This window comes from Arabidopsis lyrata (assembly GCF_000004255.2).
Source record: "Arabidopsis lyrata subsp. lyrata unplaced genomic scaffold ARALYscaffold_1, whole genome shotgun sequence".
Taxonomy (NCBI): Eukaryota; Viridiplantae; Streptophyta; class Magnoliopsida; order Brassicales; family Brassicaceae; genus Arabidopsis; species Arabidopsis lyrata.
This window is the reverse complement of record NW_003302555.1, coordinates 1,443,624-1,462,106: the sequence shown is the minus strand read 5'-3', so window position 1 is coordinate 1,462,106 and position 18,483 is coordinate 1,443,624. Positions and strand designations below refer to the sequence as shown.

At 35.3% G+C, this 18,483-nt stretch overlaps 5 protein-coding genes across 7 annotated transcripts; 1 reads left to right on the top strand and 4 right to left on the bottom strand.

Moving 5' to 3' along the window:
• Positions 1-1,993: 1,993 nt before the first annotated feature.
• LOC9325572 (50S ribosomal protein L28, chloroplastic) lies at positions 1,994-3,123 on the top strand. The gene is made up of 2 exons (XM_002892172.2): positions 1,994-2,243; positions 2,607-3,123. Exons 1-2 carry the CDS (start codon positions 2,063-2,065, stop codon positions 2,837-2,839), a joined length of 414 nt encoding a protein of 137 aa, XP_002892218.1. The 5' UTR covers positions 1,994-2,062; the 3' UTR covers positions 2,840-3,123.
• A 189-nt stretch (positions 3,124-3,312) lies between these two features.
• Positions 3,313-4,697, bottom strand: LOC9325571 (CRIB domain-containing protein RIC3). 2 transcript variants are annotated; one of them, XM_021014699.1, is made up of 4 exons: positions 4,305-4,697; positions 4,114-4,236; positions 3,918-4,018; positions 3,313-3,837 (listed from the first exon to the last, which is right to left on the bottom strand). In XM_021014699.1, the coding sequence occupies exons 2-4, from the start codon at positions 4,166-4,168 to the stop codon at positions 3,334-3,336; spliced, it is 660 nt and encodes a 219-aa protein (XP_020870358.1). In that variant the 5' UTR covers positions 4,169-4,236; positions 4,305-4,697; the 3' UTR covers positions 3,313-3,333. The 2 variants fall into 2 exon arrangements, with proteins under 2 accessions (XP_020870358.1, XP_020870357.1); XM_021014698.1 differs by having other exon boundaries at positions 4,114-4,697.
• Positions 4,698-5,044: 347 nt separating this feature from the next.
• LOC9325570 lies at positions 5,045-5,924 on the bottom strand. Its single transcript, XM_021015015.1, has one exon. It carries the CDS (start codon positions 5,684-5,686, stop codon positions 5,198-5,200), a length of 489 nt encoding a protein of 162 aa, XP_020870674.1. The 5' UTR covers positions 5,687-5,924; the 3' UTR covers positions 5,045-5,197.
• Positions 5,925-7,055: 1,131 nt separating this feature from the next.
• Positions 7,056-10,829, bottom strand: LOC9325569 (casein kinase 1-like protein 13). The gene is made up of 14 exons (XM_002889459.2): positions 10,123-10,829; positions 9,991-10,031; positions 9,829-9,898; positions 9,586-9,734; positions 9,415-9,510; positions 9,265-9,335; positions 9,037-9,098; positions 8,899-8,962; positions 8,739-8,823; positions 8,451-8,577; positions 8,266-8,351; positions 8,112-8,175; positions 7,719-7,855; positions 7,056-7,576 (listed from the first exon to the last, which is right to left on the bottom strand). Exons 1-14 carry the CDS (start codon positions 10,196-10,198, stop codon positions 7,298-7,300), a joined length of 1,407 nt encoding a protein of 468 aa, XP_002889505.1. The 5' UTR covers positions 10,199-10,829; the 3' UTR covers positions 7,056-7,297.
• Positions 10,830-11,531: 702 nt separating this feature from the next.
• LOC9325568 (probable methyltransferase PMT8) lies at positions 11,532-14,816 on the bottom strand. 2 transcript variants are annotated; one of them, XM_021011944.1, is made up of 8 exons: positions 14,706-14,816; positions 13,899-14,238; positions 13,651-13,815; positions 13,373-13,555; positions 12,712-13,306; positions 12,471-12,583; positions 12,147-12,367; positions 11,532-12,048 (listed from the first exon to the last, which is right to left on the bottom strand). In XM_021011944.1, exons 2-8 carry the CDS (start codon positions 14,151-14,153, stop codon positions 11,709-11,711), a joined length of 1,872 nt encoding a protein of 623 aa, XP_020867603.1. In that variant the 5' UTR covers positions 14,154-14,238; positions 14,706-14,816; the 3' UTR covers positions 11,532-11,708. The 2 variants fall into 2 exon arrangements, with proteins under 2 accessions (XP_020867603.1, XP_020867604.1); XM_021011945.1 differs by having other exon boundaries at positions 11,536-12,048; positions 14,360-14,725.
• Positions 14,817-18,483: the final 3,667 nt, after the last annotated feature.

The following is an 18,483-nucleotide window of genomic DNA, read 5'->3' as shown; positions in this document are numbered from 1 at the left end:
ATACAACATCCAAACCCCTAAGTGGTGTTCTAGGTTCAATATGGTTTACACATAATTAATTTTTTTACACTTGCTTTTTTCTCTTAATGTTTTTTTTTTTTTTTGTTTTTTTATAGGTGTTAAATTTTTAATTTTTGTGTAAACTAATTGGATACAACATCCAAACCCCTAAGTGGTGTTCTAGGTTCAATATGGTTTACACATATATAATTAAACTTTTAACACTTGCTTTTTTTTCTTAAAGTTTTTTTTTTTCTTTTTTTTTATAAGTGTTAAATTTTTAATTTTTGTGTAAACTAATTGGATACAACATCCAAACCCCTAAGAGGTGTTCTAGGTTCAATATTATTTACACATAATTAAATTTTTAACATTTGTTATTTTTTTGAGTAAGTGTTAAATTTTTAATTTTTGTGTAAACTAATTGGATACAACATCCAAACCCCTAAGTGGTATTCTAGGTTTAATATGGTGTACACATAATTAAATTTTACACTTGGTTTTTTTTTTGAGTAAGTGTTAAATTTTTAATTTTTGTGTAAACTAATTGGATACAACATCCAAACCCCTAAGTCATTCTAGGTTCAATATGATTTACACATAATTAATTTTTTAACATTTGTTTATTTTCTTCTAATAAGTGTTAAATTTTTAGTTTTGTGTAAAATAGTTGGACAAAACATCCAAATCCCTAAGAGGTGTTCAATGTAGTTTACACACCATTAATTTTTAACACTTTTTTTTTTATATAAATGCTAAATTTTTGAATTTTGTGTAAACTAGTTGGACACAACATCCAAACCCCTAAGATGTGTTCTAGGTTCAATGTGGTTACATATAATTAAAATTTTTAATACTTGTTTTTTTTTCTAATATGTGTTAAATTTTTAAATTTTGTGTAAACTAATTGGACACAACATCCAAACCCTATGAGGTTCAAGGTTCAATATGGTTTACACATAATTACAATTTTTAACACTTGTTTTTTTATTAAAAATATTTTTATATTACTTTTTATTTAAAAAATATTTTTACTAGTTAAAAGAATTAAATAATGATAATTATTATTAAAACTTTTTCAAAAAATTAGTTTCTTTTTTCTTTTGTCGTCTAGATTTATTATTAATTGCAAATTATGAGAACTGTTACATAGACGATTCTACAACTGACAATTCCTTCCGACCCTTACTAGATTCACGACAGACTACACTTCCTTCTTCGTAATTTTGATGAATACCTTCAATGATCCACGACCTGGCGATACTTCTTTCTCTGCGTAGAATCCTGGCGAACGGCTATAATTGTACATCGCTGGAGATCTCTTGCACACTTTCCTCCATTAATCTGCAAATTTGTTAATAAATCGCAATACCTGGGACTCGAACCCCAGACCTTTTGGTGTAGAAGCATTAATCAACCCTTGGTCAACCAATGGGCCAAGGGGGCTTCCACTTCAAAAAATTAGTTTAAGTGTTAAATTTTAAACACGTCGAATATATACTGGCAAATTTTTATAAGAGTTTTTTAAAAGATTTACAAGAGTTTTAAAAAGATTTTAAAGAGTTTACAAGGTTTTTAAAAAAGGTTTATAGGAATTTCTGGAATTTTTGTAAAGTGATCTTGTAATTGCGAGAATTTTTGTCTTAAAATGTTTAGAAAAGATTTATAAATATTTTAAAAGAATTAAAAAGATTTATAAAGGTTTTGAAAAAATCGTTTCAAGTGGTCTCGACGATTGGGAAGGCAGTCATACTTCCTTCACCTAATTGAGAGACGAAGATGAGCACAACGAGAAATAGTAAAAAGAATGTCTTCTGGCTGATCTGTTGTATATTTTGATTTTTGAGATTAAAGATTTTACAAAAAGAAAAAAAAAAATTGCTTCTTCATTAGATAAATGGGAAAAATCCTTGACATGTAAATGATTTTGGTTTGGACATTTAACCCGGTTATGAGATAACCGGGTACAACCTGAAACGACTTCGTCGCATCGATGCGATAATTTTCCTCCCTTCTTCTTTCTCCTCTTAAACATTATCTTGATTTATCTACAGTAACAAAAATGGCGACAATGGCGACGCAGGGGCCTTGGCTCAGGGTTGTATCCGTATCTCCGACGAAATCAACAGAGCTCGGTTCTCTGACTTCCCAACTCAGCGGCGTAAGAATTTCACATGGTTACAGTGATGCCATCAATCGTATAACCTTACCTTCTGTTCCCTCTCTCCAACCCATCGTCGCTCGTAAGCTTCTCTCAGTTCTTCTTCCGCCTTTATTCAATTAGGGTTTTTGCAATTTGTGTTCAAGTTCGGATTTTTGGAGTATCTTGCGTTTGGTTCTCTGAAATTGACTAGAATTCATCAATGCTTCAAGTCCTGTAACGAAATTCTATCTCGATTATGATTGATACATCACAAAAGTAAACATTGATGATGATGAATGCTTCACAAGGAGTTTATGTGAGTTTAATGTTTCCCCAATTTGGGATTTAGATCTTCTTATTTGGTTTGTTTGCAGTTTTAGACATTCACAAACGTTTTTCGTTACCAGCTTAAACATTTGCCTAGCTCTCATCCTTTGAAGCTGTTTCGTGTATGTCATCTCAGGTAGAATCTGCCCTTTTACGGGGAAGAAAGCAAACAGAGCTAACAAAGTGTCCTTCTCTAACCACAAGACCAAGAAGTTGCAATTCGTCAACTTGCAATACAAAAAAGTTTGGTGGGAAGCTGGCAAACGTTTTGTCAAACTTCGTTTATCAACCAAGGCCTTGAAGACCATTGAGAAGAACGGCCTCGATGCTGTTGCCAAGAAAGCTGGCATAGATCTAAGTAAGAAGTAGAAATTGTAGATTCATCTGAGGTATGTAGTCGTCTTTTTGGTACTAGTCATGACCCTTTTGTTTTCCTACTCAGTTCGGTAGTCTTTATTGGTTTTCTGATAAGAAAACCAATAGTTGAGCTTTGTCTCATTCATGCCATTGTCGGGTTAGTCCGCTTTGTTCAATCCTTAATGTCTAGTTCATCTCAGGAATCGCCAAAAACTACTTAGATAAGATTGAAAAGTAAATTTTGTCAAGATTTTTAATTTTCCTCAGTAGAATCATTGAATGGTAAATGTTTCAAATCCACGTTTAGTAGCTCTATCATCAGCTTGTTATTTCGGTGCCTCCTTGAAAGAGAAAGATCATAAACCAGGATATTTACCTGTGATTTTATCTCTTCTCAGGTGGTTAACCATTTTCTTTGTGAAACATATATGTTTTTCTCTATGGAACAGTCAAGACAGACCGAGACAATTCACACGCTAGACAGGTGACCAAAACCATGATGTGTTTTACTCTTTGTCACTGATATTATTATCATTACATTTATCGACTGATTGAACAATAGGATTCTCAGTTTTCCCTTTCGTCTTCTTCATTGATAGCTCTCCTCCTCCTGATTCTTTTGGCTTCCTATGACGTGATGTAGACTTTCTAGTATGAGTTGAACTGTCTGAAAGAGGGTAAGAACCTTCCATATCAGTGGTAACCGAGACAGCACGCCTCCTCCTAACTGATGGATCATTCGATGAATCTATCGACCCGTGCCTACTCCTGTGGTGACGTCTTGGGTGTTTTGGTTGCATATCTGATGCTGACGCACTGCTGTTTCGCCTAGGCGGAGAACCGTTTTGTGAGACCGTCTCGGATTTACGCCTAGTCTTCTTGTGCTTCGGTTTTTCGGTAGGAGGCAACAACTCTTGTAATCCAACTCCTTCTCCTATTTGATTGTTGTTGGCATCTCCTCGAGAAACTACTTGACCATTCTCATTGTCTTGAGGTCTGAAGTCACCCATCTACATGTTTTTTAACCAATGGTGAGTATACTTATACGTATGGTCGGCAAAATAAATACGTATAAATGTACAAAGCGTACCCAGCTTGGCATATTGGCCGCCGGACCGTCGGATCCGATGTGGGCGACATGCTTTACATCGGTAGGAAACCCAATCTGCATATCCTTGTCTTTATCTTCGTCTGCAATTAGATTTTTGATTTCAAATATATATACAGAGATGTGACTTGTACTACAAGAAAAGTTAAAATATTTCTTGTGAATCGATGAGACTCACCGAAAATCTGAGTAATGTAGCGAAGGCCTTTAAGAAGGCCTTTCACGGTCGTCATTACGGGAGGAATGGTTTCCGGTTAGAAATTCAGATGCTGTAACTCTCTGAATGTGCCAAAACCAGATGCTTGTAGACCAAATGAAAAGTTGTTCCAACCAGACAGACAGAATTGAACGAGATCAGAGAATTCGAACCTTGATAGCATTGATTTTCATTTTGGAAATAATTGAGAAAAGAATTGGAAAGAGAGAGAGACAGATTAGGTTTCAGACAAATTCTTGGTTGCGAAGAAGAGGGAGAGCACTATACTTTATTTACCAAAAAAAAAACAAAAAAACTTTTTCAAGATTTTTATTTTTACTGCTTATATATATGTTTTTACTTTTTATAAATAGAACTACTTTTATTTTAAGTTTTTTTTGTTGGTGATAATTGAGGCAACTTAGTGTTTACTGAATCCTCCGTGGAAAAAAAAAACTAGACGAGAGGATTTTACGGGTTGAAGGAGACAAGACCACTAACACAAAAAAAAAATTACTCCGCATTAGTTTTTCTTAATATATATATCAGGTAATAAACTTTATTAATAACATAGATTTTTGCTATATAAATAAAATATATTATTAAAGTAGAAAATACCAAATACAAAATTAAATTTGCTCTAACCTTATATATCTAATATAGCTATAGTTTTTATGTTATTGTTATATACTTTTAGTTTTAATGAGTTAATAATATTTTTTTACACATAAGATTAATACCCACTTACTCAAATTTAGTTATGAATCTTATTATAATCATGAATAGATATAACAAGAAGAAATAATTCAAAGTGAAGCTTTGACAAAAAGAAAAAGAAATAATATATAGAAAATGAAGAACAAAATAATATCCAAAAAGAAATACATATATAATACACTAATCAGTCCAAAGAACTGTTAAAATAATAATAATGAAACAACAATAACAAGAAAACAACAACAAAAGACATCATACTTCTCGAAAAGCCCTAATTTTTTCGGATCGAGAATCCTAAATTTCTTGTTTTTATTAATTAATTTAACCGGACAAGTCTACTACCAGAGAGTCACAGCCTTAATGACAAGTCGATGGAACTCGAGTTGGCTCCTCCGTTCTCCGTCACAGCACTATCCTCCGCTCTCCGTTGCTCCAGCTGCCAAATAAGCGGCAGCGTAAAGACATTTTCGGATGACGCAGCTGGAAAAAGATCCATGAGCTTCGGCGTCGTCGGCATCTTTGGCAGCAAAAACTTATATTTTCTGGTCGGAGTTATCACCGGCGTTGGAGAACATCCTTTATGAAACCTCCCGTGGTCGTCTAAGTAACCCCTACGGTAATAATTCACGTCAAAATGATTCCTCGCCTGAAAATCAGGATTAGGGTTCCGGTTTACGTTCGGGTAGTGGCGGAAGGAGGTGGGTGTAGCGATGGCGGAGGAAGAGAAGGTGGAACCGTGGCGATTGGAGTGAACATCGTTGAAGTGTGAGATCAGGTGGTGTGATGATAAGAAGACTCTCTTACAAATCGCACATTCTTGGGGGTTTGAAAATGCCATGCTTAGGTTTTATATGTTTATATTAATGACGATGCAAGAGAGATATTGAGAGATGGAGAACCTAAGACACATCTATAGAACTATTTATATACAAGTTTTATGTATGAAAAAAGGGAGATGGAGATAATGCCAACACTATATGGGGAAATATATTTTTCCATGTGTGTTAGTTTTGTCTTAATTTGATGATGATGAGGATGGATTTATTATCTCATCATGCATGAATTTAGTTCAGGATTTTTTTTTGTAAATGTTTTCTAATAAAGAAAATAATTTTTTATATATAGGTATATCTAATCATATAAAGAAGTCAAACATTGTATTGAAAAATTAAAAGGTAAGGTGATTTAATGCAAATTAAAACTTAAGAATAATGATTGTTTTCATTTTGGGAAGGATACTTATGGGAGGTTGATTATTTGTGGGAAATTAATCAACCACTTTTTATTAATAAAACTTTTTTCTTTTTGTTTTGTATACTTTTTAAGGGAAATACACATTATACACTTCTTGCTCCACTGTAATACAATTTTCTTTTGGGAAAATCCCTAATTAGTTTTTTTTTTTTTTGACAGCATCCCTAATTAGTTTCAGTTACCTATTTTGGTAAATATTAACAAAAATGAAATCTTTGCTTCTGGTCTTCCATTTACGATGTTATCTATTTCAAATATGTGTCCTAAAACATTTCTTTATATGGAGATTGAATTTATTTCTTCTCTTATTGAGAGAGGACCGGTCATGAGATACACGAGGCCCCATCACAAAATTGAGGAGTGAGGACCCACACATTATTTCGTATAAATATTTACATGACCGGCTCTGCTTATGAAAAACGACTAAATAAGTAAAACATTATGATTTTAGTGTTCTTAATACGAGATTTTGAGTACTATAGTTTTAGTTTATTGTTTGCGATTGAATCAACAATAATAAAATGAATTTTGAATATGATTGCAATAAAACATATTACTATCATCAAACTTATTGCAAATTTTGAATATGTTTAGATCATTACAATATATATCTACTTATTAATTATATAGTCAAATTCTTAAATATATATTCACTTAGTATGTTGTAAATAATTTGTAACAAAACTTCACTAGTATACTTAATAATCAATTGTCATAGGTTTCACATATTAAAATGGTTAATTGTACATGTGATTTTATCCCATAGACAAAGATTTATTTCTATGATTACTACACTAAAATATAAATTTAAGAAAATGTTGAAAGTTGAACAAAAAAATTAATTTTTAATCCACTTACATGTAATTACATCATTTTATTCGATTCTAAATTTATTTCAATACTATAAGAATTAAATTGGATAAATAATAAGAAATAAAAATAAATTACCAGTATTACTTTTTAAAAAGTTCAGACACATTTAAGTCACAATACATTTAATCATAAAATTATTGGCGTTAAAGAGGATAATTTAACAAATACAATATGAACAACACTGATCTTAGGAAGAAAAGCCATGTATAATATTTATATCTTTTAACAAATCATGTTTGTTTCTTACTTAACAATAATTTCTGAAACAAAGATGGATAAATTTGATCCAACTGTGAACCTGGCGGGAGACAAATGCAGATAGTCACTTCCTCTTGCTGTTCCCAATACTGAGGAGCTCGAGGCTCTGAAGGGTAATGTCCCGAGCGGTTCTAGTTGGTGCAGCCTTTGCGGCTAAAGAGGAGGACGAAGGAGCAAACTGGGTCCTCTGAGTTGTAGAGGACCGACCGTTGTTTGGGATGAGTCTGCTTGATCGATTCTCTGTGAAATCAGCTGAGGAAGTAGCTCGAACACTTGACCCAGCAATTGCTTTTCTTGACAAACTCTGGTTCCTAGACAAAGAGATTGGCCTCTCCTGGTTTTGCTGATTCAACAAAAAAAGAATACTTTGTGTGCAAATCCCAAAATGTATTCAAATAATCTAGATCTAGGACAGTTTTGGTCTTGGATCTTACGGTTTACCAAAATAAAAGAAAAGAGAAATGTTTCTATTTTGATGTACTAACCGTGTCCTTGGATGCAAGAACATTCTCTGAGGTTCTTGGTCTACTAGATTGATCAGCTTGAACACCGGTTCCTGAGCCATTTCTTCTGGTGTATGCCTCGAAAACACCTGAGAACCTCTCGCGGCTGTCCTGCCCAACTGTATATGATTCAGCGAAAAGTTTGTTAATATCTGAGTTTCTTCTACAAGCGTTAAAGCTGTGTAATAACTACTTGACCACAACAAAAACTGAATCATTGATTTTGGGTACGGCATAACAATACATCTTGAACCGGAGAGAAAAGATGGATTAATTCAGCCCAAAACCAAATCGGGTATACACAGAACGAGAGCAGTTACAAGGATGAAAAGTTATTCTACCAGTGATTGTAAAGTTTTAGTATTTGATGCTTACTTGAAGGCTTTTCCGCTTTGTCGGCAGATGGTACTGGAATATTCATAGCCGGTCTTAAACTTGGCTATTGGAACAGGAAAAGCGTGAGAAGGTTGATACACTATTCAAAATGATAACAATTCTGCACATATAGGTAGCTTCAGAATGGACTTACTCTTGGTTTGGAATTGGAGCTGGAACTGGAGCCGAACTGTGGATACCTCAATATTGTCCAATCAAATACATAGTCAAACTGATAACCTGTGCAAATAAGAATCAAAGCAATTTCTTGAGTGTGTTTTATGTTAAAAACACTCAAACACAAGCACATCAGATAGTTATTTTTGACAAATTCCCAACCTTCTCGGATAAATAGTTCTCTGAAAAGCCTCTTTAGGTATGAATAATCTGGTTTGTCTTCAAACCGTAATGAACGCACATAGAGAAAATACGATGTGAACTCAGGTGGAAAGTTTTTACAGAGGACCTGTCAAAGACAATTTTAAGGTTAAAATTATTATCACAGAACATCTCAAAAGCTCAAGTCTGAAGTACTTCAGTATCAGAACTTTGAATTCAAAAATACTGCAAAACCTTGCAAGTCAATATACGAAAGAAGTTTATATTTATTGGAGCGGGAAACAATACCTCCACTGGTGTAAGTCTTTTCTTTTCACTGATCTTGTCATACTTCTGCTTTTTGGTACCTGCACGAAGGCCTTGCCAAGGAAGGCTGAAACAGAAATTAAGGATCAGGCATAACTATCATGATAGGGAAGAAAAACAAAATACAGATTTATCAATTTACCTTCCTCGAAGAAAATACATAAGCACATAGCCAAGAGATTCCAGATCATCCCTTCTACTTTGCTCTGTGTATTATATTAAATATTTATTAAGAGACTGATGAATTGTCAAGTCTGATGGAAAAACAAAGAAGACTCACCAATTCCAAGATGGGTGTTAACACTTGCATATCGAGCTGTTCCTGTAAGATTCTTGTTTTCCCTAAGAAGTAACACTCCCGATTAACAAAGTGATAGTCATTTAAGAAAACAGATGAACTTTGGCATTTGGGTAAAAATATTGTGTGACAGAAAACAAACAAGTTGAAACAACTTGTGAGTTAAACACAGAGCCGGATTCATTCTACATGATGAGACAATGTAAGTACCTGTATGGAATATGCTTGTGCGTTTGAAGATCTCTATACTTCTTGGCAAGGCCATAGTCAATGATGTACACCTGCAAAGGAAGAAACAAAGATGTAATAAAGAAGAAGAGAAACAGATGTATCCTTGCCTAAGTCTTATGAAAAACTCACCTGGTTGGCTTTGCGTCCAAGACCCATCAAAAAGTTATCTGGCTTGATATCACGATGAAGAAACCCTCGTACATGCATATACTCGACTCTATTTATCTGGAAAATTTGAAACTGGAATGTGTCAGTACATGTAATGAAAGAGAAGAGCAGAAGAAAGGAAAAAGTAATAACCATCTGATCTGCGAGCATTAGAACAGTCTTAAGAGTGAAGGATCGACTGCAATAGTTGAAAAATTCCTCCATACTAGGACCGAGAAGGTCGATCACCATACAGTTGAATTCACCCTCAACACCAAACCATTTGAGGTGAGGAATACCAGCTTCAAACAACACAAAAACATATATATATATATATATATATATATATGAATAAAAAGAAAGAAGAAAGAGTGAAGAGTCAAATGCAGAACCTACTTCCTCCTTGGAGAAGCATATAAAGCTTTGACTCGTAATGAAGCTGAGGATGCCTAGCTCGGAGAGGTTCCTATACGTTAAGAAGCAAATATCGAGTATAAACACTAAAGACAAGTGATCATTAAGACACTATAATATTGAGATAAGAGAATTGCAACTTACAAGTTTAACAGCCACTTCTTCTCCAGTTTGTACATTCACTCCTGCAAACAAAAAACAGATTCAGAGAAAAAGTAAAGACAGTTATTTATACACAAGAAAAAATATGATAAAAAAGTAAGAAATGAAGAATACCTAGGAAAATTTCACCAAAGGAACCACTTCCAAGCTTACGTCCGAGCTTGAACTTACCACCAACTACACGATCCATTTTTCACCAAAGGATTCTTTTTTTTCTTCAAACCCAGTTCAAGCAAAATAAAAACCCAGATCACCGATTGCGTCGCTAAAATCCGATCGAATGGATATATATATATATATACACACCTAGATCGATTTCTTCTAGCTACGAAATCAATCAACAAAGAGGAAAAACTAGAAATTCGAGTAAAAATCCTCAGAATTTCTTCTGCTAAAAGAAACAAAATTAACAAAGACAGACACTTTCGATCGTTGGATGATGAATCCAAAGTGTTTTTGACCCAAATCGGATTTAAGAAAATAACCTAAAAAGTAGTCTTCTTAACATGACAAACTTAGCTTCTCTGCTACAACCAAACTGAAACTATCCATTTACAATCAACCATCATCGAGATGCAACTAAACAAAGCTTCAGACTTTTTAGATCACAGAAAACTAAAACAGATGTTCTGCTCGAAAATCGGTAGAAACTGAAGATGAAATTAAAAGGGAAAAGCAAGGAAGAACAATAAAAAACGCGGCGAGAGAAAATTATCGATTTGATGTGGAAATCTGAGTTTTATTTTCTACGGAAAAAAGTAGAAGAGAGAGGCTTGCATTTGTATTTTGCCTTATCTTGATGATGAATTAGACAAAAAGGTCAACAACTACTACTCTCTCTCTTTGCTTTAGTTGCGTACTTATTTGTATAATCCTCTTCCCACATGCTTTTTTATGTAAATTATTAACCTTTACCTTATCTTTTTTTTTTTTTTTTTTTATATTTCATTTTGGCATTAATATTACAAGGAAGAAAACATCTTAGTCACCATATAATACAACAACAAATGGGTCCATCTTTAATTATATTAAAAATCTTCTAGTGTATAAATTACATATTTAACTTTCGAATTGGATGCTCTTCATTTAATATTTTAAATCAGTGAATAGAGAATAATTTGTTTTATCACTTTTGTCGGCATTTATTAAAATTTCACGTTTTGAACCATTTTTAAAATGGACATAGAAATAATACTTAATTCTTTTCTCATTTTGAGAACAAACTAATGTCTAAGTTTGTTTGCTTTTTTTGTTGAACTAATCAACATCTAAATTGAATTTGTCAATAGTTATCTTCTTCTATTGATTATGAAATTATCCAAAAGTCTAGTCAATTTATAATCTGTTTTACTTTTTCTTCAATAATTAAACATATTATGCCGACACCAAAGTTAACATTCTAACCAAACACATTCTAGCCAAACATTAACATATTCTTAAGAGTTGAAAATATATTTATTCTAGAGAGTTAAGACTTAAGACTTAAGATAATACCAGTAATAAATACATAAGAAACATCGAAACAGAAAAATTAAAGAATGTTTCAAGAAAGTAAGAAACAATGTATAATTTTAGTATTTTATATAATCATGCTTATGTCGTACAAATCAAACTACAAAAATCAAAGTAAAACTATATAATAAACTTGTGGGATAAATCAATTTCTTTCTCTTTGTTTTTTCTTCTGCTTTTCATATGTTTTACTCAGTGTCCCTAAGGCTTTCACTGGTGAGCCACAGTTTCTTCTGGACAATGAAAACCACATTGTTCTCACCATCTTCACTGTCTTGGTCGAGTTCTGAACCTGTATTTACCTTCTCTGATGCCACAGTCTCCCAATGCAAAGCCTGCAAATACTTCTTGATTGATTCAACTACACTTTGCTTATCTCTGATGATAACGAATCCTGTAGGTCTAAGAATCCGATCCATCTCGATTAAGAGATCCTCTGCGCTGCATCCTTTGCTTTTAATGTCTGTAAATATTGACCATGCGTGCAACAGATCGTATGTTCGCGGATATGTAGAGAAAGCCTCGCACCTAAATTAAACCAGAAACAAACAAAAGGAATGGTGAAAATGTGTAACTATTGTCACAATTGAGGGAAAGTTTTCGATTTTCAGGTTTCGAGTGTGTACCAGTTATGATTTGTCCCGATTAAACCGCGGTCATAGATCAGTTTTAGAGTGTTGGGACCGTCGGGAGAGACAACGTTCATCACCCAGACATCTTTGTCTTTAAGAGCAGCCGCGAAAGAACCTATGTGAGCTTTCATGTCCATTATGTTCCTCACAGTGTTTGATTTGACTTTTGATGACATCAAATTCCAGTAACTGTCCACTTGTTGTTTCCAAAGTTCCTGTATAAAAAGAAGATAAGCAAAGCAATGTGCTTTTTCAATAAGTCTGTGGAAGAACGATTAAGTAAGATCAATGGTAGCGAAAAGATTGAAGTTTTAGTACCGTGTCCTTCTCAAAAATGTCGGTTGAATAACCGAAATCCGCAAGACGGGGAGGAGAAGAAGTCAACCTAGCTGGCCAAGGAGCTAACCCACTTCCCTTGGTTTTATGGTCATCTGTATTTCAGAAAAACAGAGCATGACTGTGACATATAGCATACAAAACCAACCAGAAAACAAAAGATCTGGTCCTAATTTCTCAAAACTCAAAATAACCAACGGAACAGAAAAAAGCAAATACTTACGCTTGGAGTAAGGAGTGATGCAAGCTTCCATTGCCACACCTGCAACCGCATCAGGATCAGCATCTGAGCGACAGAGAGGAGGCTGTGTCCCGGGCTCTCTCTCCAAGTAACAGTCATTACTCAACGGTTTCTGCCAAACCACAGTTTGGTTTCTTTTAACAGCGATTCTCCAACACATTCTTTCAACAAGAGCACTCATCTCTTTCCAGATTTTCAAATTTTCTTCATCTTGCGCGTAAGCCTCAGGAGACGAATAAGCGAAATAACCACCCGGTCTTAGTACCCGGTCGAGCTCAAGAAGAAGGAGTCCATCTCTTTGAAGCCAATCGATCCTACATCGAGAACAATGAGCTAGCTCGAATGATCTGCTCGGGTAAGGAAGCCTTTTGGTACCTAAAACACCAAGATAAGCAGGGATTCCTCTTTCTAATGCAAATTGGATTTGGTTCTGGTGAACATCATTAGGGGCTAATGACATTGTGATTATATCAGATGCGAGAAGGTAAGCTCCAAAACTTGCAACTCCGCATCCGACATCAAGAACCGTTCTTAATCTCCCTTCGTCATTCAGTACATCGTTCGAAAAATTAAGCATCTGCGAGTAAAAAAAAACATTAGAAACAAGTTATCACTAGAAAAAAGGTGAGCAAAAGACGCTTACATTTGCGATTGATGCAATGTATTTATCAGCACCGTAATGGAAATGAGTGCCTCCACCGGGGAAAGAAATTTTCTCGCCTTTCTCAACCATCCAATTCTGATCAGACTTCTCTTTTGCAAGGTGAGTGTGAGGTATGTTGGCTTTCCACACTTCATCTCTACTCTTAGGCCACTTAATAGGAACCTAAACGCACATCAATACAAAGAACAAAACAATCAAGACAAGGTACCAGAAACCATTCACAAATCAAAGCAAAACAAGAAAGCAAATTTGGCAACCTTGTAGCCAGATGGTGGAGGAATCAAACAATTAAACCGTCTTTCGGGAGGAGGGCAATGCCGTTCATAATGTTCCATTAGAGATAGATCAAGCTTCAACCTCATTTGGTAGATGAAATTCCTGTCTAAGCAAGGGATGATTTCCGAGTACCGATCATCACAAACCTTAGCAAAATATACCATAAGTTAGCTTTACATGAACATATCTCTAACACAGTTACCAGACCTGAGAATCTGATCAAACTTACAGGAAAACTTTTGGCGACAACAAGACTGTCTTCTGCATTGGTGACAGAATCCTCCTGTTTGGTATCACCATTATCATCATCTCCACCCAAATAAGAAGATCCGAGTTTTCTCAAAGATCTTCCATATTCCAATGCTGATGCACCTTGGCTAGAGGAACCATAGTACATAAACAAGAAACAGACGAATAAAGCCACGACACAAACAGAAGCAATAAGCCGCTTCTTTAGGCCTCCATCAGATCTCCCTCTCATCATCCAACCGTAATTTCCTCCCAAACCAAACAACCAAAAGAGCTCTTCAGAGTCTTGTTAATAGAATGCTCTCTCCCAGAAAGAGTTTCTGCAGAAATCAAGAACAGAACACTTAAAAAGAAAATGACTTTAAAGCATAAAGTTTGGTAAAAAGCCACTGGCACTTAAATAAACAGAACATGATAAATTCAAAGTTGTAAAAAACAGACTTGGAAGATTCAGATCCGTGTTTATTGGGTCAGAAACCAAGTTAAGTGTAAACCAAGTAAGTAACATAAGTGTTATAAAATGGCCACCGACAAGTTTTGTTTTTTTTTGGGTACACAGTCAAAGATTGGATATTTATGAAATTAAATAGAAGTAGTAGTAGATCTGAGAGTAGAGTATCCATTTTACGGGAGAGCTTTTAATGAAAGTCTCACTCAATTTCCCAGGAAAAGTAAAAAAAAAAAAAACGCTCTCATTGATTAACGAATATCTCAGAGAATGAGATGGAAGCAAAATACGAATCGAAAACGAATGAAAACCCAGAAGAAGGAAAAATCGAAAACTAACCGACCAAGAAGAGTCACAACCACTGTCCACTGAGAGAGATCCGAGAGTGAATGAAAGTAACGATCTTTTTTGCATATAAATAAAAAAGAAAACTTTATAGATTCAGATCTCCTCCTCGAGGAAGGAATGATACCTTTTTTCACTGGCGAAATGTTTATTCCTATATTTGGGAGATAGGTACATTGTTTTCGTTGTAAAGGTCTCTTTCCATGTCCACACTGTCGACTTGCTGTTAAATCTTTTTTATTTCCCTTTTTTATTTGTGTATTTAATTTCTTTGGGCCAAGAAGATATTAGATATATATGTAAATCTACTAAATCAACAGTCATTTTAACAAAAACTGTAGTATTCTTCTTTTGATATGTGGCATAAATCTCATTTTTTACTGTTTTACTTTCACGTTAGATTTTCTTTTTCACCCACAGAAAAATCTTTATCTTTTCCAATACATAAAACAAAATCTTTATCTTTTCCACTTTCTCCTTGCCACGTTCTCCACCTCTAATCCTCCCAAATTTTTATGAACTATAAAATCTGAAACATGGTTCTCATTGCCATTCATCTCAGAAATCAGGTATTTTCTTCGTCTAAAAAACAAATTTATAGTTTCTATAGATCTCCATCTCCTATTTATGTTTTTTAATTCCTTAAATCTGTCAAAAATAATGCTAAGTCCCTACATAGCAGGGGCCATAATGCTAATTATATATATATATATATATATATATATATATATATATATATATATATACTTAAAGAGAGATATTGTTACAACTTACAACAAAATATTTTATTGGGTTTTCAAGATTTCACATAATGCGTTTTATAATTCCATCTTTAATAAGTAACAACAACCCCCACATGATGTTTATCTTCTTGCAATTTTAATGGAATAAATTTAGTTTGCTTTCTATGAAAAATCTGACGATAAAAAATACAGTTGCCTATATGGAGAAGTCAGAGTCACTGCAGACTCACAGGCCATTAACACGGAATAAAATCAATCCGTGAACGCGTTTTTATTCAGTGTGTCGGTCGTTACTGATTAATGACTCCAAATCAGTGATTTATTCATTAACCATGCAACTTGTATTATTCAATTAATTTGTTTTAATCGTTATATTAATTTCGTTCGTTCGACACACTCGTGAAAACTGAAAAAGGTGGATGACCGACGAGATCTAGATCTGACCATTAAATTGTGTTCTCATTTCCTAAATATTTTTAATAATTAGGTAAATTTCCACGACAAACACTATTTTTTTTTGTTAATTTTTAAATAAAGTTTGCTCTCACTAAATAATAAAATAGTTAAAGCTGTAAAAAATTTTGTGAATACATTCAATTAAATTAAATATTTATGTTCATTCAAACATATTTTCTCGTTCAGTTTTTTAAAATAAATCAGTAATTATAATTATTTTACTTCCTTTTGTTTATTATTTTACTCTTACTCTTTCATTTTATATATTTTAATATTATATAATATGTTTTTTCTATTTTAAATATTACATGATAATTTTACAAAAGCAGAATTTAAAAGGATCAAAACAATAAATAATAATAAAATATTACATGAAATTACATAATTGACTAAAATGTTTCTAAAGTGCTTTAACCCAATATAAGCTTCAACTGCTCTGATTTTCAAGTCTGCTCCTTTGCTTCAACTAACTTTTTTTTGACTAAAAAGCTTCGACTAAGACTAGTACTCATGCTTCGACTAAAGTGATATGCGACTAAAATCGACCCAGCTTATTGGCCCCGGCTTCTACGCCCCGTTTCTTTGCCCCCGCTCGGCTTCTTTGCCCCGACTTTTGCCCCGACTTCTTCGCCCCAACTTCTTCGCCCCAACTTCTTCGCCCCGACTTCTCCACCCCGTTTCTTCGCCCCGGTTTCTTCGCCCCAGCTTCTTCCATTCGCTAAGGGCTTCTTCGCCCTCGCCCTCGCCCTCGCCCTCGGCTTCTTCCTGTACTTCTTCGCCCCGGGCTTCTTCGCCCGTACTTCTTCGTCTGTACTTCTTCGCCTCCCCCCCGACTTCTTGCCGACTTCTTGCCCCAGGCTTTTCCCCCGGCTTTGCTTCTTCAGCTTGTTCTGGCTCGGCTCCCAGCTACTTCGTCCCGGCTTCTTCATCCCTGCTTATATTCGCCACGGCTTCTTCACCACGGCTTCTTCACCTTGAGAATCTCAGCGAGTGGTCTACTGATTCCTGAAGTTGGAACATCGTTCTCTGTTTCAGTAGAGAAGCGACGAACACCCTTCCCCATCTCCGACGACCATCCCCTCGATACAGTAGCTGCTCCGCTCCTCAACATCCATTTCGCCGCCTTTAGCCGTAACCCTAACCCCGCCATTACAATCGCCGGTCAAAATTCTTACAGGTCGCCGCTCCTTTTAATGGTGTATCTTACTTAAGAAGATCTTAACAAAAATCGTAAGAATAAAATAATTAAAATTAAAGCAAAACAAAGAAAAATGCTAAGAATCACTTCTTAGCTAAGAGTTTTTAGATTTGTTAAGATGTCGTGATGTGTCTTGTTGTGATTGGTTCAGCAGTAATAACAAAACATCCCTGTTTTTTTCTTCTCCATGGCGGTCTATTCAGGCCGGCGACGACGACGGTGAAGAATTGATTAGGTCTCTTTCTTCTTCTTCTTCTGGGGCCTCGCTAGACCCCAAAATCGATTTGGAGGAGGCCGCGACACAGCTCGAAAAGTCTTCGTCTTCGCAGTCTCCATACAAAGGAAGAAATTTCTACTGGGTGTTTCTTGGATGTCCTGGTGTTAGTAAAGCAACCTATGCCTCTCGTCTCTCTTCTCTCCTCGGCGTTCCTCATATTGTCACTGGTGATCTCGTTCGTGAAGAGCTCTCCTCCTCTCAGGTTAGAATTTCTCAATTGGCGATTAATTGTGTAGCCTGTGTGGTTCTTTTTGTTATGCTCTGTGAAGAACACAGAGATCAATAGATTCTAAAATTTTTAGATTTTAATTTGTGTGTTCGATGATCTTGAATTGAGTTTGCTTAGAAAATTGATCTCAGTGAAACCTTGTTTGATGTTGAATTTTGGTTGTTATAGGTCATCAGATTTTTCCTTTAAAATGAGAATTCTTTTGGTATAAGGAGGATCAACATGATATATATATATATATATATATATATATATATATATCGTGTGTAGAACTAGAACAGGGGTTGAATCATTGAGTTATGTGATCAGCCATCACATGTGTTTTTAATTGTGTGTTTGATGATCTTGAATTAGTTTACTATATGTTAGAGATTACTATATGTTAGAGACATTGTGTTTTAGCACTAAATTCCTTTAGCGTGACTCTTAATATTGATTACAGTTGCTGGAAGATAACTGTATATATGGCGAGTTTTGTGATTAACGTAATTTCTTCACCTTTCGCCCTGGCTTGTTTCTTCGCCCTGGCTTGTTTCTTCGCCCTGGCTTGTTTCTTCGCCCTGGCTTGTTTCTTCGCCCTGGCTTGTTTCTTCGCCCTGGCTTGTTTCTTCGCCCTGGCTTGTTTCTTCGCCCCGGCTTCTTCCTGTACTTACTCGGCTTACCCGTCTCGACTTCCTGTTTCGCCCCGCTCGCTCTCGGGGAAGGAGCCGAAGGAGCATGGTCGCCAGGACAATCGCCAGGACAATCTTCCTCGGGGCGAACGAATGGGGAGATTATATGTTATCAGCCCCGCTTCCTCGAGCTCGGGGAGCTCGAGCTCCTTCCTTCCCCGAGGCTCCTTCCCCGAGGCTCCTTCCCCGAGGCTCCTT

What these genes read in the sequence shown, in the direction of transcription:
- LOC9325572 (XM_002892172.2), top strand. Translation starts at nt 2,063, where the DNA reads ATGGCGACAATGGCGACGCAGGGGCCTTGGCTCAGGGTTGTATCCGTA. An exon ending in TCTCCAACCCATCGTCGCTC is followed by an intron (nt 2,244 to 2,606) that starts GTAAGCTTCTCT and finishes ATGTCATCTCAG; the next exon opens with GTAGAATCTGCCCTTTTACG.
- LOC9325571 (XM_021014698.1), bottom strand. Translation starts at nt 4,168, where the DNA reads ATGACGACCGTGAAAGGCCTTCTTAAAGGCCTTCGCTACATTACTCAG. An exon ending in CTACATTACTCAGATTTTCG is followed by an intron (nt 4,019 to 4,113) that starts GTGAGTCTCATC and finishes ATCTAATTGCAG; the next exon opens with ACGAAGATAAAGACAAGGAT. An exon ending in CGGCCAATATGCCAAGCTGG is followed by an intron (nt 3,838 to 3,917) that starts GTACGCTTTGTA and finishes AAAAACATGTAG; the next exon opens with ATGGGTGACTTCAGACCTCA.
- LOC9325570 (XM_021015015.1), bottom strand. Translation starts at nt 5,686, where the DNA reads ATGGCATTTTCAAACCCCCAAGAATGTGCGATTTGTAAGAGAGTCTTC.
- LOC9325569 (XM_002889459.2), bottom strand. Translation starts at nt 10,198, where the DNA reads ATGGATCGTGTAGTTGGTGGTAAGTTCAAGCTCGGACGTAAGCTTGGA. An exon ending in TATGCTTCTCCAAGGAGGAA is followed by an intron (nt 9,735 to 9,828) that starts GTAGGTTCTGCA and finishes TGTTGTTTGAAG; the next exon opens with CTGGTATTCCTCACCTCAAA. An exon ending in TTGGACGCAAAGCCAACCAG is followed by an intron (nt 9,336 to 9,414) that starts GTGAGTTTTTCA and finishes CTTCCTTTGCAG; the next exon opens with GTGTACATCATTGACTATGG.
- LOC9325568 (XM_021011944.1), bottom strand. Translation starts at nt 14,153, where the DNA reads ATGATGAGAGGGAGATCTGATGGAGGCCTAAAGAAGCGGCTTATTGCT. An exon ending in CATCACTCCTTACTCCAAGC is followed by an intron (nt 12,584 to 12,711) that starts GTAAGTATTTGC and finishes TCTGAAATACAG; the next exon opens with ATGACCATAAAACCAAGGGA. An exon ending in ACATTTTTGAGAAGGACACG is followed by an intron (nt 12,368 to 12,470) that starts GTACTAAAACTT and finishes CTTTTTATACAG; the next exon opens with GAACTTTGGAAACAACAAGT.